The sequence below is a fragment of the Ranitomeya variabilis genome, chromosome 1 (genome assembly GCF_051348905.1).
Source record: "Ranitomeya variabilis isolate aRanVar5 chromosome 1, aRanVar5.hap1, whole genome shotgun sequence".
Taxonomy (NCBI): Eukaryota; Metazoa; Chordata; class Amphibia; order Anura; family Dendrobatidae; genus Ranitomeya; species Ranitomeya variabilis.
The window spans coordinates 243,714,156-243,731,844 of NC_135232.1; the positions used below are offsets into that span (position 1 = coordinate 243,714,156).

General features: G+C 43.1%; 1 protein-coding gene across 3 annotated transcripts in view; it reads right to left on the bottom strand.

The window, feature by feature from the left end:
- STX2 (syntaxin 2) overlaps positions 1-17,689 on the bottom strand; it is a 107,838-nt gene that overhangs the window by 36,825 nt on the left and 53,324 nt on the right. For all 3 annotated transcript variants that reach the window (XM_077293309.1, XM_077293308.1, XM_077293311.1), the window contains 3 exons: positions 17,237-17,311; positions 7,632-7,705; positions 6,566-6,674 (listed from right to left, as the gene is read on the bottom strand). In XM_077293309.1, coding sequence (XP_077149424.1) covers positions 6,566-6,674; positions 7,632-7,705; positions 17,237-17,311 — 258 coding nt within the window. The remainder of the gene's footprint in view (positions 1-6,565; positions 6,675-7,631; positions 7,706-17,236; positions 17,312-17,689) is intronic.

The window sequence follows — 17,689 nt, forward strand, 5'->3', positions numbered from 1 at the left end:
TCCGCGGCCGATCCGCTGCGGATCCGCGGCCGATCCGCTCTGTGTGCACATGCCATAACCCTACCCCTAACCCTACCCGTAACCCTAACCCTACCCCTAGTTCTAACCCTAACCCTAATGGTAAAAGAAAAAAAAATATTTTCTTTATTTTATTATTGTCCCTACCTATGGGGGTGATAAAGGGGGGGTTTATTTATTATTTTTTTATTTTGATCGCTGTGGTAGAACCTACCACAGCGATCAAAATGTACCTGTAACGAATCTGCCAGCCTGCAGATTCGGCGGGCGTACTGAGCATGCGCCTGCCATTTTCCAAGATGGCGGCACCCAGCGAGGAGACGGCCGGACACCGGGAGGATCGGAAAGTATGAGGGGGTGGTGGGGGGGTGGATCGGAGCACAGGGGGGGGGATCGGAGGACGGGGGGAGCGGACAGGAGCACGGGGGAGCGGACAGGAGCACGGGGGAGTGGACAGGGGGACAGAGGGGGGTACCTGACAGAACGGACGACTGGGGAGGAGATCGGGGGCGGTGGGGGGGGCCAGTACATGATTTCCAGCCATGGCAGATGCTATTGCAGCATCGGCCATGGCTGGATTGCAATATTTCACCATTTTCATAGGTGAAATATTGCAAATTGCTCTGATTGGCTGTTGCACTTTCAACAGCCAATCAGAGCGATCGTAGCCACGTGGGGGCAAAGCCACCCCCCCTAGGCTGAAGTACAACTCCCCCTCTCCCTGCAGATCGGGTAAAATAGGAATTAACCCTTTCACCCGATCTGCAGGGATGCGATCATTCCATGACGCCGCATAGGCGTCATGGGTCGGGAAGGGGTTAATCTAATTAAATAAACATACTGATAGATATTCTTTTTAGTCATTCATTTTTATTTTCTCATGATCGATTATTTTACTCTTATTACAGGAAGCCAACTTAGGCTAAGTTCACACTAGCGTTGTGCGCCGCTGCGTCGGCGCCGCAACGCACAACGCACGCCAAAACGCGGCAAAACGCACGCAAAGACGCATGCGTCGTTTTTTGCCGAAAATCGGACGCAAGAAAAATGCAACTTGCTGCGTTTTTTTGGTCCGACGCTTGCGGCAAAAAAGACGCATGTGTGGCACAACGCAACAAAAAAAAACGCATGCGTCCCCCATGTTAAGTATAGGGGGCGCATGACGCATGCGTCGCCGCTGCGTCGCCGACGCAAACCCGACGCACATTAGCTTAACGCTAATGTGAACGTAGCCTTACCTGAGCTGCTGCATGGACCTTAGGAACCTTGTAGATGTTTGTTGACTTCTACGGAAAACAATCTAAGGCTACTTTCAGACATAGCGCATTTTTGAGCGCTATTTTGCGGGCGCTTTTCAAAAATGCGCAATGTCATTTTCGTCTGCCGGCAAAGTGAATGAGAAATTCACTTTGCCGTTCAGACACACCGCAAAAAAACGCGGCGCTTTTGTCTGCAAACACGCCGGCGTAAAAAGAATTGACATGTCAATTCTTTACGCAGCGGCGTGTCTGCGTATCCCCCTAGGGCCCCATATTAACGTGCACACACAGCGCCTTTGTCCTGGGTGTCGGCGTCTTTGTACGGAGGGGTTGACACCCAGGACCGGACGTGACGTCGGACAGGAAGAGGGAAGCCCCCGCCCCCCAGTGAAGCAGCATGGAGTGTGTGAGTGTGTGTGTGTGTGTAGAGCGTGTGTAGCGACGCTGCAGCGATAGAGACAACGATGCCGATCGCTGCAGCGTCGCTGTTTGATCGCTGGAGAGCTGTCACACAGACCGCTCTCCAGCGACCAACGATGCCGAGGCCCCCGGGTAACCAGGGTAAACATCGGGTTGCTAAGCGCAGGGCCGCGCTTAGTAACCCGATGTTTACCCTGGTTACCAGCGTAAAAGTAAAAAAAACAAACAGTACATACTCACCTGCGCGTCCCCCAGCCTCTGCTTCCTGACACTGACTGAGCGCCCGCCTTAACAGCACAGCGGTGACGTCACCGCTCTGCTTTCACTTTCAGTTTAGGGCCGGCGCTCAGTCACTTTGATACGTGGCACTTTGATACGTGGCACTGAAATATGTGGCACGTGGCACTTTGATACGTGGCACTTTGATACGTGGCACTTTGATACGTGGCACGTGGCACTTTGATACGTGGCACTGAAATATGTGGCACGTGGCACTTTGATACGTGGCACGTGGCACTTTGATACGTGGCACTGAAATACGTGGCACTGAAATACGTGATACGTGGCACTTAAATACGTGGCACGTGGCACTGAAATACGTGGCACGTGGCACTGAAATACGTGGCACGTGGCACTGAAATACGTGGCACGTGGCACTGAAATACGTGGCACTGAAATACGTGGCACTGAAATACGTGGCACTTAAATACGTGGCACGTGACACTTAAATACGTGGCACGTGGCACTGAAATACGTGGCACGTGGCACTGAAATACGTGGCACGTGGCACTGAAATACGTGGCACTGAAATACGTGGCACTGAAATACGTGGCACTGAAATACGTGGCACTGAAATACGTGGCACTTAAATTCGTGGCACTTAAATACGTGGCACTTAAATACGTGGCACTTAAATACGTGGCACTTAAATACGTGGCACTTAAATACGTGGCACTTAAATACGTGGCACTTAAATACGTGGCACTTAAATACGTGGCACTTAAATACGTGGCACTTAGGCTATGTTCACATTTGCGTTGTGCGCCGCATGCGTCCTTTTTTTGATTGATTTTGGACGCAGCAAAAATGCAACTTGCTGCGTCCTCTGCGGCCGGATGCGTGCGCTGCAGTGACGCATGCGGCGCAAAACGCAAGTGCGACGCATGTCCATGCGCCCCCATGTTAAATATAGGGGCGCATGACGCATGCGGCGCCCGACGCTGCGGCGCAGACCGCAAATGTGAACGTAGACTTAAATAGCTGGATAGAGCTGGATCCGCGGGCTGTGATCTGGCCTACGCTCAGCACTCTGCGGAGCGCTGTCATTCAAAACACGTCCACTCATTTTGGTGTTTAGTCCCAAAATGAAGGATGGAAGAAGAAAAGGGTTGGACAAGGAAATGACATCATTTCTTTTTTTTTTCCCCCACTGCAGTTAAAGCTTTATTTGTGTCAAACACAGACAATCTGCAGAGAAAACTGCATAAAAAACCGCACTAAAAACCGCATCAAAAACGCACCAAAAACGCACCTGCGTTTTCTGCCAAGAGCTGCGGTTTTTGTCCTGAAATAAAAGGATTGAAATCAGGATCGTGTGAACATACCCTTACCGTACAGGGTTACGAGGGGGGGCGTCTGACTGACGCCTGCCCTAGTAACCTGGGGTTAGTGACAGTGGGGTTAGTAAACCCCAGCTGATGTCTGTTCCGCTTGCTGAGGCGTCTTTGGCTCAAGGCCATTGCAGCTGGCAGAATCGACATGATGTTAACTCCAGTGTGTATTGTATTCTGAGTCATAAAGACAGGAAATGACCTCAATGACTCTTTTTTTTTTTTTCCCCTTTTTTTTTTTTCAAACAAACTTTATTTTCAGTACACAATGCTGAAAAAAACGCAGCTGCAAAAAACGCAGCAAAAAACGCTGTGTGTGAAAGCAGCTGCGTTTTTTGCCTGCGTAAAAAAACGCAGGTAAAGCAGCAGCAAAATACGCGCGCGTAAAAATACGCAGCAAATATGCTGTGTGTGAAAGTAGCCTAAGGGGATTTTCCACTACTAGGGAAACCGTGAGGTTGTTATGACATGCGAGCCCTGCACCCAATCATCGCTGCTACCACTGTACCAGCCTTAGGACGTATAAGCAATCAACAGGAAGTCAGAGCTGCACCTGTCACTTCCTCGATTGCCAAGACGTACGAAGGCGGGGACAGTGACGGCAGCGGTGATTGGGCGCAGGGCTCACGTGTCATAACAACCTCACGTTAGCTCCGTGACCACAAGTGCAGACACTGCTGGAACTGCGCCGGCATGGCAGACGAGTATAACAGTTTTATTTTCAATGGGATCCAAGAAGTATCGTTTCTCCTTGCAGAGAGTGACATATGTTAAGCATGTCGAGGTGAGGAGACAAAGCCGCAATGCTCCTCTGGGAAATATGCAAATTGTCTCTTCAGAGAGGAAGAGAACTAGAACTCTAGTGCCACCTATTGGAAGTAGCAATGCTAACAGTCAATGTTAACCCTTTAACGAGCCTTGTCACATGACTTAGGATAAAAGCCAAACCAGAATCTCAATTTGCAGACACTGTTTCAGGGTACTGCCCCTCGTCAGTGCAAAGTGGAGATCTGGCTTGGCTGAGCGAGAGGCGTCTGCCTAGTACCCCTTTAAGAGTGTCACGGATTTATGTCTTTTTACATCAATTAAGGAATTTGCTCCTCAGACCGTGTCGGGGCATCTTAACATAGAACCAGACCCCCAATCAGAGGACAATAAAACATTCACTCCTTATCTATGAACTGTTCCAATATTTATGGACATAACTGTTTATCACTCACTTAATGGTAATTCTGCTTCAAGTCACCTGTCTTATCAGTGGCATTTTTCTGGGCTGTGTTGTGTATAAATATGTGATTCTTCAAAATTTCCATTAGTCTATGCCTGATGAAGAGACCTGAGTAGTCCTGAAAGCTTGCAATTTGTTACCATCTTTTCAGTTAGCCATTAAAAGGTATCAACCACTGAGGACTCTCAATTCTAAATATTTTTCTGATAAAAATAAGAAATTTTGTAATATAACTTATGGGTGTTGTGGTTTAATTTCTCCTGTTACCCTTGAGAAAATAAGAATTTGTGGGCGAAAAGATAATTTTTGTGTAAAAAAAAAAAATGTGATTTTTTATTTTCACGGCTCTACGTTATAAACTTCTGTGAAGCACTTGGGGGTTCAAAGTGCTCATCACACATCTAGATAAGTTCCTTAAGGGGTCTAGTTTCCAAAATGGGGTCACTTGTGGGGGGTTTCCACTGTTTAGGCACATCAGGGGCTCTGCAAAAGCGACATGGCGTCCGATCTCAATTCCAGCCAATTCTGCATTGAAAAAGTAAAACGGTGCTCCTTCTCTTCCAAGCCCTGCCGTGCGCCCAAACAGTGGTTTACCCCCACATATAGGGTATCGGCGTATTCAGGAGAAATTGCACAACAAAATTTGTGGTTTATTTTCTCTTTTTACACTTGTGAAAATAAAAAAAAATTGGTTCTGAAGTAAAATGTGTGCAAAAAAAAGTTAAATGTTCATTTTTTCCTTCCACATTGTTTCAGTTCCTGTGAAGCACGTAAAGGGTTAATAAACTTCTTGAATGTGGTTTTGAGCACCTTGAGGGGTGCAGTTTTTAGAATGGTGTCACTTTGGGGTATTTTCAGCCATACACACCCCTCAAAGTAACTTTAAATGTGAGATGGTCAGTTCCAAAATTGTGCTGATGTAAAGTAGACATGTGGGAAATGTTATTTATTAACTATTTTGTGTGACATATCTCTCTGATTTAAGGGCATAAAAATACAAAGTTTAAAAATTGCTAAGTTTTAAAATTTTTCGCCATATTTCCGTTTTTTTCATAAATAATTGCAAGTAATATCGAACAAATGTTACCACAAACATGAAGTACAATATGTCACGAAAAAACAGTCTCCGAATCAGCGGGATCCGTTAAAGAGTTCCAGAGTTATAACCTCATAAAGTGACAGTGGTCAGAATTGTAAAAATTGGCCCGGTGATTAAGTACCAAATTGGCTCTGTCACTAAGGGGTTAAATAAAAATGTCCCCGTGCTGAGATAATGTTATAAATGTGCCCCTGCTGTGTACTGTGTAATGGCTGTGTCTGACCGTACAGGAACATGGTCTGATAATACCACAGCTCCTGGGCAGGGGAGGAAGCAAAAGCGTATATAGACATTACAGCATGGGATAACAGCTTATTCTTTCTGTGAGGTAAAAAGTTTTTAAACAGGCAGGGAAATGTTTTACCTCACAAAAGGCAGCAGCTGTGATCCCGTGCTGTCCTGTTTGTATACTCCCTTTTGCTATATTATTATTTTATAATCACATATAGCGATTCTTTATTTACGAGCATGGAGACTATGGAATCATCTGCCACAACATCTTGTAAATTGTCAATTCACCTTCAAGAAAGGCCAGGACGATTTCGGAAAATGTTATATTATAGATAAGATGGACTAGGGAAATAGTCTAATTTCCAAAATTGGTAGTAAATATATATATATATATATATATATATTTATTTTTTTTTAAAGAAAAAAAAAATGCCACAAATAGCATCTGCCTAATGGAGTTTTTGACTTCTATGGGATTAACTATAGATGAGTGTCCTTTTTCAGCCGTAAAATGTTGAAACTATAAAAGAGCAGCCAAGAAAGATTAAAAAAAAAAAATTAAAATAAAAAATCAGTACTGTTATAATGTCATGAAATGGCTGGGACAATTACTAACTTCCAAAATACAGTAGTCCCATCCTTTTCTTTTGTGTTTAATCATTTTCTGAGCACTTTGACAACAGGTGAGGCAGCAACGTACTTATTTCTAGTTGACGTTGTATTCGTCCTTTACTTCGTTCTCGAAACTGAATCTGGGTTTCATTATATGCAGTCATAACTTCCCCAAATTTTCTGGACAATACTGTATGCTGGGAAACCAGAAAAAAACAAAAAACAAACATGCATTAATGTATACTTCAACATTACAACATCTATATGTTATATCCAGAACTGCAAGTCATTAAAGATCGTTGGGCACCTAACCATTAAGACCCCAGCTATCCTATTAAATGGGGTCCAGAATCATGAGAGCTCTGCAGAATGCACACTTGACCCAAACTCCATCTGAAATGGAATAATTGGGATCTGCCACGCACCTGTGGTTCCAGACCCCAACTTTTGGCATCACTACTGACTGCAAACCACTGAATCTGGACTAAAGATACATTTTTGGATACAAGCTTTTGTCACAAGCCTGGACAAGTCTTAAAGATGCATAAAAACAGCAATAGTGTGCTTGAAGCCAAATTTAACATCCAGTTTGCAGTGAAAATGGTGCTTGCTGAGGAAGGAGTTAGTATCAGAACAGTGCTATATTAGTCAAAACATTGAAATCTGTCTTGAGTGATAAGATAAATGGTTATACACAAAGGGGAGTTAAAGGCTTTTTAAAACCTCCACCATGGTTCATATTCAGGTACACTCAGTATGTTATGCAATCGGCCATCTGCTGGAGAAACGTGAGCATTACACCTAAGATATTCACCTTTTACCAGCAGATGGCAGACGGTATTATATACAGACAACAGTCAGGTCAGAAATGAACGCTATATACCTGTTACTGAATGTGTGTGCATATTTACGATTAGGAGTGTCAGTGTCCAAGTGTGAGTGTGTGTACACATGCACGGTAAACACTTTTTATTATTATTATAAAGTGTGCCCATGAGGATATATGTATGCGGGATATTACATTTCAGCAAGTCATCCCAACAAATCCAAATCTGGCTCATCATTGGTTGTAAATGATGGAAAAGCAAATTTATACAAAAAAAAAGTTAAACATAATTAAAAAGATGTTTACCAAGTTTAAATGTCAGCCTTACCTGAGATTTTCTTATCCTTAAATTCACAGACGACCTGTTGGCATTCTCATCTTGGTCAATTGTTTGCTCAATAGCTACAACAAAATTACACATACAAAGTGCTATTTATTTTGATAGATATCACAACTACACACTGTACATATTTCTGCACAAATAAACATACAGTATCCCTCTACCAATTTGCATAATTCACTACAAAACCAACCCTTGAAGGTGCTATGACTAATCCACGGATTATTTGTGTGAGGCCCACCGCAGGGAGCCACAGCGATCGGCAGAGCAGGGAACTTTTATCCCCTTTATAAAATGGAGCGACAAGATGTCTGAACGCAGCCCCATCAATTCTTCACGGGGCTGCCAGAGCTCAGTAACCCATAGGAAATAAATGGGGCAGCGGTCGGGAATGCGCACTAATGCTCCATTCTAATGGGGATAAAGGTTCCTTGTACTGCCGTTAGGTTCAGGTCCCAGTGATTGGACTCCCATCAATCAATAAGCCATCACCTATCCTGAGGGTAAATGGTTATGGTCACTGAACAACCCCTTTAATAAAAAAGTTCACTAGTTAATACAAGTCATTATAAAAAGGACACAGACTCTTAAAAAATGCACAGTCACCCTCTCCAGTAACCCGGAAGGTGCTACCCTCTGGTCTGATCTTCCTGTACAAAGTCTGCTCAGCCAGTCCGGGGCCGCAGGGCCAGGAAGCACAAGCGGGAGACAGAGGAAGAACAATAGGACTTTTATTTTATTTGTTAAGCAGAGTGAGCTATTGTAGTAATTTATTTTTCCTAGACAACTGCTTTAAAATGGATCTTTCCATGAATATAGTCATACAAGTCATGACATTACATTTTGTAATTAGGAGTATTTAAAAAAAAATTGTGTAGTTTGTCTCCAGTCTGCAAACATATACAGTGTTACAGACCTGGTGCTTAGTAGTCCAGCTCAGCTTATCAGAAGCGCTGTCACAAAGCTTGCCGAGCGTATAATCAAGTTATTCCCGTTCATGTGAGGAGTGGGCTGGCTATGATGGGATGGTCAGCAAGATTCCATCCACCGGTAGGAGGCCACATCATGGTCGGACAGATTACCAAGAACAAGATCTGTAACACCAAATAAATCTGAAGACAGATGATAAACTACACAATTTTGTGGGGACTATCGTCCAGGGCAACATTAGAAGCCTTTCCTGCAAAATTCCGGTTAGCATGACCCAATCATATGCGTTACTTACGGATTTTTCATTTTCAGACTGGTTACAGGGGCATAGTTACCCTACATTTTGGGTCTCGAAATGCTTTGCCGACTATGAGAATTTATGCATAACTGTAGGTGCCAATTAAAGTTTCTACTGAATCGGTATGGCAATATTTTAGCTATTTTGCTTGTTTGATTATTATATTTTACATTTGAAAATATACAACTGTAAGAAAGGTTAATAACAAAAACTGAACGAACAAAATTAACACGTGCTTGTGTAGTCCACAGCAAACAATCAGGTCACTCTTTCCTGTAATCTACAGAGAAATTAAAGGAATTGCAAGGGGAGATAAAAAAAATAACGTGGTGAGAACGGTCACAAAAACAATGCCGAGAAAGCAGAGAAAAACAACAAGCATGAATAAATGAAAAGACCGCAGAGTGTTTCAAAATCCGTCTGATTTCTTCCTCAGGCTGTCATACAAAGAGGCAGGGGCGTAACTACCACGGTCGCAGCAGTCGCCACTGCGACCGGGCCCGGGGGGGTCAGGGGCCCGGCAGGTCAGATGCACGTCGACACCAGCAAAAAGTTAAAAACTGTTGCCTTTCAGGTGATTCCTCCCACACTGCAACAGACAGACCTGCCCTCCACCTGACCTGCTGAGCGCACACATCAGATCTGCAGCCGACACCTGAACTGTTAGAAAGAAAGGGCTGAAGGACCTGCGGTGACGTCATCATTATCATAGGTCCTTCACCACTTATCAGCTCCGCCTCCTGAACACATGACGATGACATAACCACAGGTTCTTCAGCTCTCAGCAGCAGCTCAGTCCTGGTTATGCAGCTCGTGTTCTCTGGTATGAGCCAGCAGCAGATTTCCGGTTCCTGCTGTTCCGGTGAAATGTGGAGTCAGATGGGGCAGAATGTGGAGTCAGATGGGGCAGAATGTGGAGTCAGATGGGGCAGAATGTGGAGTCAGATGGGGCAGAATGTGGAGTCAGATGGGGCAGAATGTGGAGTCAGATGGGGCAGAATGTGGAGACAGATGGGGCAGAATGTGGAGACAGATGGGGCAGAATGTGGAGACAGATGGGGCAGAATGTGGAGACAGATGGGGCAGGATCATGGGCAGGATGTGGATTTGGGTGGAAAATATTTTAGCGGGTGGGGCCCATTTAAAAGTTCGCACCGGGGCCCATAACTTTGTAGTTACGCCACTGCAAAGAAGTACCGTATTTTTTCGGACTATAAGATGCACCGGACCATAAGACGCACCCCAAATTTGGGGTGAAAATTGCAGAAAAAAGATTTTTCATAAGATGGGGGTCCGTCTTATTGTCCGAATTTACAGTATCTTACCTGAGTGCTGGCGGTGGCAGAGCAGGGTCACAGGAGGCATGGTGTCGGGCAGAGGTGTGGTGATGCGGTGGGTGATATGGCGTGCACCTGAGCAGGGTCCCTTCCTGTTTAGGTGCGCGACGCCACAGCCTGGTGTCCATGGAGGGGTTGCAGCAGTGCTGTGGCGGCGGCAGAGGTGCGGGGATGATGAGGCGCAGTGAGCGGTATGGCGTGAGCAGGGTCCCTTCCAAAGGTGAGGTGACGCAGCAGCCAGTATCCAAGGTAAGCAGTAGAGCCGGGTGAATCATGGCTTTATCGGTGGCGGCAACCATCTTCCTGAGGACGCGCATGCGCAGATGAAGTGCTCTGCTTCCCGGGGCTTCAGGAAAATGGCTGCAGGAGGCCGCGCGTGCGCAGATGGAGATCGCGGCGGCCATTTTCCTGAAGCAGAGTTCACAGATTTAGATCTCGGCTTCAGGAAAATGGCTGCCGCGATCTCCATCTGCGCACGCTCGGCCTCCCACGGCCATTTTCCTGAAGCCCTGGGAAGCAGAGCACTTCATCTGCGCACGCGCGGCCTCAGGAAGATGGTTGCCGCCACCGATAAAGCCATGATTCACCCGGCTCTGCTGCTTACCTTGGATACCGGGCCGCTGCGTCACCTCACCTGTGGAAGGGACCCGGCTCACGCCATACCGCTCACTGCGTCTCATCATCCCCGCACCTCTGCTGCCGCCACACCACTGCCGGTAAGCCTGCATTCCAACTATAAGACGCACCCCCCCATTTTTCTCACATTTTTTGGGGGAAAAAAGTGCATCTTATAGTGCAAAAAATACGGTATATATAAAAAAAATAAAAATTAAAAAAAAAAACTTATAAAGGAAGCCACGATCCAAGGAAATCACATACTCACCAGTAGGTGGGAAATCAGAAACCGGACTCAATAAAACATATGAATAGTTTATAATCATAATACAAAGAAATGAAAATGATATATATGATCTCTAGATGAAAGAGCAAATTATGAAATAAATAAAATACAATATAGTTACACAAGTTTTGTTATGGGAATATATGTAATAAATAAAAGAAACACTGGAACTTAAAAAGTGACGTAAAAATCTCACCAATCACTGGAGAAATAAAGCTATTGCTCTTATGCATTAGGAGACCGCAATACAAACTTCAAATTACCACATTTAAAACAACCTATTAAATCAAGAAACACAGAACATTAGAGAAAAAGGTAGATTACATTTATCCTTAGTATGCAGCATCGATTCAATTTGTCCTGGTGCCAGATAATATTTTTAATGACTTAATTCTCCTAAATATTATATTTGGTTTCTTGGTAATTGCACAATTGCTTTCTAATGGAAGCATGACCTTCATTAAATGTGGTTATAAGACAAAATTGAAATTTATCCAGATTCAGTAGTTCTAGCATTTTTTCATTATCTAATCTGTCTTTTTCTTTTTTAATACATTAATTCTGAGACGCCAATCTGGTCTTCCGATAGGCGCCGGTAAAGCGGTCTTTAGGTCGGAGATCCGCATCTAAATAGCAGTTCTTTCTGATCTGCAAATACTGACCATATGAATCATTTTTGATCCACTTAGGGAGAGGACCACTATAAAATTCCAAAGAGCTGTTAATGTGCACATTCTAAACAAAATATGGATGTAACAATCTTGCCTGTAGGATCTCGTGTGATTGGGACATCTAGGAATTGGATATCTGCAGAAGAATAGGTCAGGCTGAAAACCCTATGTCAAGGATTCAAAATCAATTGCTGAACAAAACAAACATTCAGCTTCATGAACAATACCTGACCAGATGAAAAATAAATCAAAAAAAAAAAAAGGTTTATAAAAAGATGTAACCTAAGAGCAGAATGAAGGGAGTAATAAAACAGGGACTCAAAATGCCCAATAAACAAGTTTGCATAACTTGGCGTGAAACAAATCCCCATTGCAAGACCCCCTGTCTGCCGGTAGGTCACATCCTCAAAAGAAAAAAACATTGTGATTCAAAATAAATGTCATACCTTATTAGGTAAGCTTTGGTAATTCTGTACAAAACAATCTGATCCTTGCGAAGTTCACAGTTACTGTTCAAATAATATTCTATGGCTTCTATACCAAAGTTATACACAATACTAGAGTATAAAGAATGTACATCTAAAGAAAAACGATATAGTGAGAAGGTTCAGATACTTAATTGATGTATCAGAAGATTGTTACATCCACATTTTTTTTTAAAGCATGTTAGCAGCTATTTAGAATTCGGTAGTGGTCATCTCCCTAAGTGGATTAAAGGGAACCTGTCACCCCCCTCAGGCGTTTGTAACTGAAAAAGCCACCTTGTGCAGCACAAATGCTGCATTCTGACAAGGTGGCTCTTTTAGTTATGATGCCTGCACACGCTGAAATAAACACTTATAAAATGTGCCCCCTCTTACCTTGAAATCGCCAGGGAGGCGGGTCTTTCCTTGCTAATCAGACGCAGCACAGCCGTCACTCCGGGCCTGTGCACGCCGGGCGCCACCTCCTCAGCGCTGTTTTCAAATGAGCCAGCGCCTGTGCTCTTTTCTCATGCCTTGGGCATGCGCAGTGAGCGCTGCCCGTCCTCTGTCCTCATTTGCAGTCTAGCTGACTGTGCCTGTGACTGTGTGCGCTGCCCGAGATCCCGCCCCGCAGTGTCTTCTGATTTATTCTCACTGCGGGGCTGGGATTCCTGGGCCCTTCTTCAGACTTTGCGGCGTCAGCTGATCCCTAATCACATGCCACGGTGACTCGGGATCAGCTGACTCCGCACAGTCTGAAGAAGGGCCCAGGAATCCCAGCCCCGCGGTGAGAATAAATCAGAAGACACTGCGGGGCGGGATGTCTGGCAGGGCAGCCGCACAGGCGCAGTCAGCTACACTGCAAATGAGGACAGAGGACGGGCAGCGCTCACTGCGCCTGCCCAAGAGCGCAGGCACCGGCTCATTTGAAAACAGCGCTGAGGAGGCAGCGCCCGTAGAGATGGCTGTGCTGTGTCTGATTAGCAAGGAAAGACCCGCCTCCCTGGCGATTTCAGGGTAAGAGGGGGCACATTTTAAAAGTGATTATTTCAGCGTGTGCAGGCATCATAACTAAAAGAGCCACCTTGTCAGAATGCAGCATTTGTGTTGCACAAGGTGGCTCTTTCAGTTACAAACGCCTGAGGGGGGGTGACAGGTTCCCTTTAAACATGTCCCACATAGCCAGTATTGGCGGATCAGAAAGAACTGCACTTTAGATGTGGACATGTCTCCTACAAGAAAAGGTTTCTTGCTAGAGGTTACCCTAAAGACAGCCTTTTGGACGCCAATCGAAAGACCAGACTGATGTCCCAGAAGGAATTTGTTAAAAAAAAGGACTGGAAATTAGATAAAAAAAAGGGGAAAAAAGTACGCTAAAACTACTGAAAACATGGATACATTTCAATTCAGTCTTATCACTACATTTAATGAAGGTCATGTTTCCATTAGAAATATATTAGAGTCAATTACCAAGAAAGAGAATATAATATTTTGGATGAATTATCCGGCATCGGGACGAATTGATTCAAAGCTGAATACTAAGGCTAAATGTCGTCTAACGTTTTTCAGGTTTCCTGATTTAACAGGCTGTTTTACATGTGGCACTTTGTAGTGTTTGTGTTGTGGTCTATTAACACAGAAGAGCAATAGCTTTGATTCTCTAGTGACAGGTGAGATTTTTTATGTCAATTTTCAAATTGCAGTAGTTCTTTTGTTATTTGTTTGCTACAATATAGCAGTAATTTACAACACGCCGGAAGAACTATCCCTGACTGCTAGGAAAAGGATGACTAAACACAGACATCAAAAATCGGTTTTCAGATCAGTCTGTCGAAACATTGTTTAACCGCTTCAAACCCTGGCGTTTTTACTTTTTTGGTTGTTTTCTCTCCCCTTCTTCCAAGAGCCACAACTTGTTCATATTTCCATCCACATAGCCGTATGAGGGCTTATTTTTTTGCAGGAAGAGCTCTGTACTTTTCAATGATACCATTCATTGTATCATGTGATGCACTGCAAAGTGGAAATAAATTCCAAGTGCGTTGAACTGCAAATAAAGTGCAATTGAACAATAGTTTTTGTGTTTTTTCTTTTATTTAACATTTTCAAATATATGGTAAAGCGGACAAGGGAATATGATTCTCCAGGTCAGTCTGAGTTTTTTTATGTGGTGGGACATTTTTCAGGATATAGGACTGGGTGATGACCTTTTTTTGTGACCTGAGCTGATGTTTTATTGATACCATTTTGAGGTACATACAATCCTGTGGAGGCCAAAAAAACATAAATTTTGGCGTTTTGTTTTTTTCATGCCATTTACAGATCGGATTAACTTATTTTATAAGATACATTGGACATTAAGAACGCAGCGATACCAAATGTGTATTTTTTTAACAGTTTTATTTTTAATATGAGAAAAGGGGGTTGATTTGAACTTGGGTTTTTCATATTTTTTAAAAACTTTTTTCATCTTTTTACTGTATTTAAAGGGACTTTGTCAGCACAGAATGACTGTTCAAACCAAGTACAGACACTTGGTGCTTCACGACGGGGCCAATCATTTAACTAGACGTTCTCACCTGCTTGGCTTTTATTTAAATCGCCACCCTTCTCCACATGAGCACTGCTATGTATAGTGAAAATCACGATCTATGAACGCCAGCAATGGGCCGGCTTTCACAGGATGGTCGTAATGACAGGCACAGAGGTCATCAGCAGACCCCCGGCTGTCAGGACAAAACACTGGCACGCCGATGGGGACGTAGAATGACATACCCCTCTACTGGCGTGTGTTAAATCCAGCTGTGAGAGACTGACAGCAGAATTTAATACACGGGCAGAGCTCTGCTCTACTCGTGGCTGTTTTAATTTATTCTCTGCTTTAATTAATTAATAGAGAATCCTTTTGGATTTACAAGCTAGGCACCCAGTGCCTTGAGGGGTAAAATCACACGTGTCAAACTCTTTGCCACGGGACAAATCTGGCCCACAAAGTGATTATATTTAGCCCATGACTCCAGAAGTCATTATTCTGTATGGAGGACTATGTGAGGCCTATTAGGCTGTACGGGGATCACAGTTGAGGCATCATACTGTGTTGAGGTCACCATACTTTGCCTGGGGAGTTAAAGTGGGTCAGGGGATTACAGTAGGGTCTTCATATCTTGCGTAAAGGCGTATCATACTGTGTTTGGGGGCCACTTTTGTTGGCATTATACTTTACTGGGTTAATGAAAAGGCAATTTAGTGGCTTCAATTGAGGGGAAAATTACTTTGTAAGGGCTGCAAAGTTGTGAGATATGATCCTCGGTGACCCCACCAAATACGGTCTTTTTTTTTGGAGGCGGGCGGGGTCCAATTAGGACTTCTGCTATGAGACACCATGATTTCTTTGGAGCGTTGGGTATTTCCTCGTGGGCAGGGCGTACAATCATGTGGTCACTCTCTTAAGATTTAATAAAAAATGTACTTGTTTGCGAGACAACCCCTTTAAGTTTGTTTCAATATTCAATAAGGATAAACTCCCTCAATTGTACACTTTTTTTTTAAAATAAATACCAAAGTTGGCCAACGACTTCGTCCAAGTTTTTAATTTAGATTTTTTTAATAAGACTATTACTACTACTCTCAGAGTTGTGCCCATATTCCCTTTTTCTCATCAGAAATTAAAGGGAATCTGCAGGTAGAATAAACCCTTGTAAGTAGTTTAGTTTATATAGGCATCTAGGCCATAAAAAGTTGAATAAAATGACACCTTGCTAACTTTGATCCGATAGCTCATTCCAGAGAAATCCATGTTTTTCTTATATGTAAAGGAGACTTTTAATGAAAGGAGGAGTTACCAGTGTGATACATAATGACTGGCAGTCTGCTCTTCTGATCTATATGTCTCACACATGTAACACCCTCTTTCATTTTAGTTATGGAGGCAGATGCTCAGAGAGATCTATGTTCAGAACATAGGTCTTAACAGTTCATTTCCAAAATGTGGATTTTATGGATCGGATCACAGATAACAAGGTATCATTTTATTCTACTGTCTAAGACCTGCGTGCCCATATAGCCTACTTAGGAGGGTTGATGCTACTGACAGATTCCACTTAAAGCTGGAATCTGATTAATGGCTATGAGCAACACAAACCCCAAATGTTTCAATTATATTTTGCAAGAAATAAACTGGACAAGGAAAATGTGAAACAAACAACATCAGAACCTAATAACACTAAATTTCAGGCGAAAATTGGATGCATTCTACTGTGAGGGGTCACTATCAACAATGAAAGTTTGAAAATGTCACAAAGTTACCACAAATAGGAAGTGAGACTTTCTAATTATCCAACACATTTTTCAGATGACTGAGAATAGGATGTAACAAAACCCAACCACACTGCTAAACCGGAGCCGTCACTAGTTCTAGCAATATTTTTAGCACAACTACTATTTTTCGATTAGTATTGTTGACTTAACATCCCTCCAGCATCCTTCTGTTAGACTACAGTCGGGTCAAGACGAGTGTGTGAGAATGCGTTTTCAGAATGAAAATCACACAGACAATTTCATCCTTCTAGCTATCCGTCGGCCACCCGTGTCTCATCTGTATTGATACATCAACACTTTGAAATGTACATAAGCAAGTACAGATGCCTAGGTTAATAATGGCAATGTAGCCGTAACAACTGGATGGAATACTAATGATCTGTATGGAATCAGATTTTTTTTTTTTTTTTTTGCACATCACTATACTAGAATAGTACATGCTGAAATTTTTCTCATGTTGACATTTGGTCTGAGTGAAAATCCGGTCATCTGAATAGGCCTATTGAATACCATTGTTCCGATGTCTGTCCAATTCTTATTTGGACTTTTGTATAACGCGTTAGTCTGAACGAGCCCTAACAGAAATGAAGGCTGACAGCACAGAGTTTATATTCAGCTACTTGAAGACATGTTTATCAGTTTTGCTATAGGATCGGACGTCTCAGACATACTTACCCTTTAACTTTGTTCTTACTTTATTGGCAATACTCTTTATTTCTTTGTTAAGACTTTCAAGTTCATCCTTTGTTTCTGAAATAACAGGAGGATATTGGTCATACCAGTGTCAGAAGATTTTGCAATATTCTGTGGTCTTGGGTACGGTGAAATAACCTTAAAACTCTTCAAACAAACATAAACACTACCAAAAGCTTTCAAAATCTTCACTATATTTGGTGGGAAAAAAAAACCTGCCCAGGTCTAGAACAGGAAAAAACCTGTGTCAGCAATATCAACTACAAAGAAGCAGCAGGTGCGTACGTTTTGCAGAATGAGTTAATTCATGTCCGTTTTACAACTAGGAGTCAAGACAGGAAAAGAAATGCATTAAAATGAACCAGAAACAAAGTGAAATTAATTACACATAGATGAACTTAGAAGAAATATTTTAAACATATGCCATATTAAATA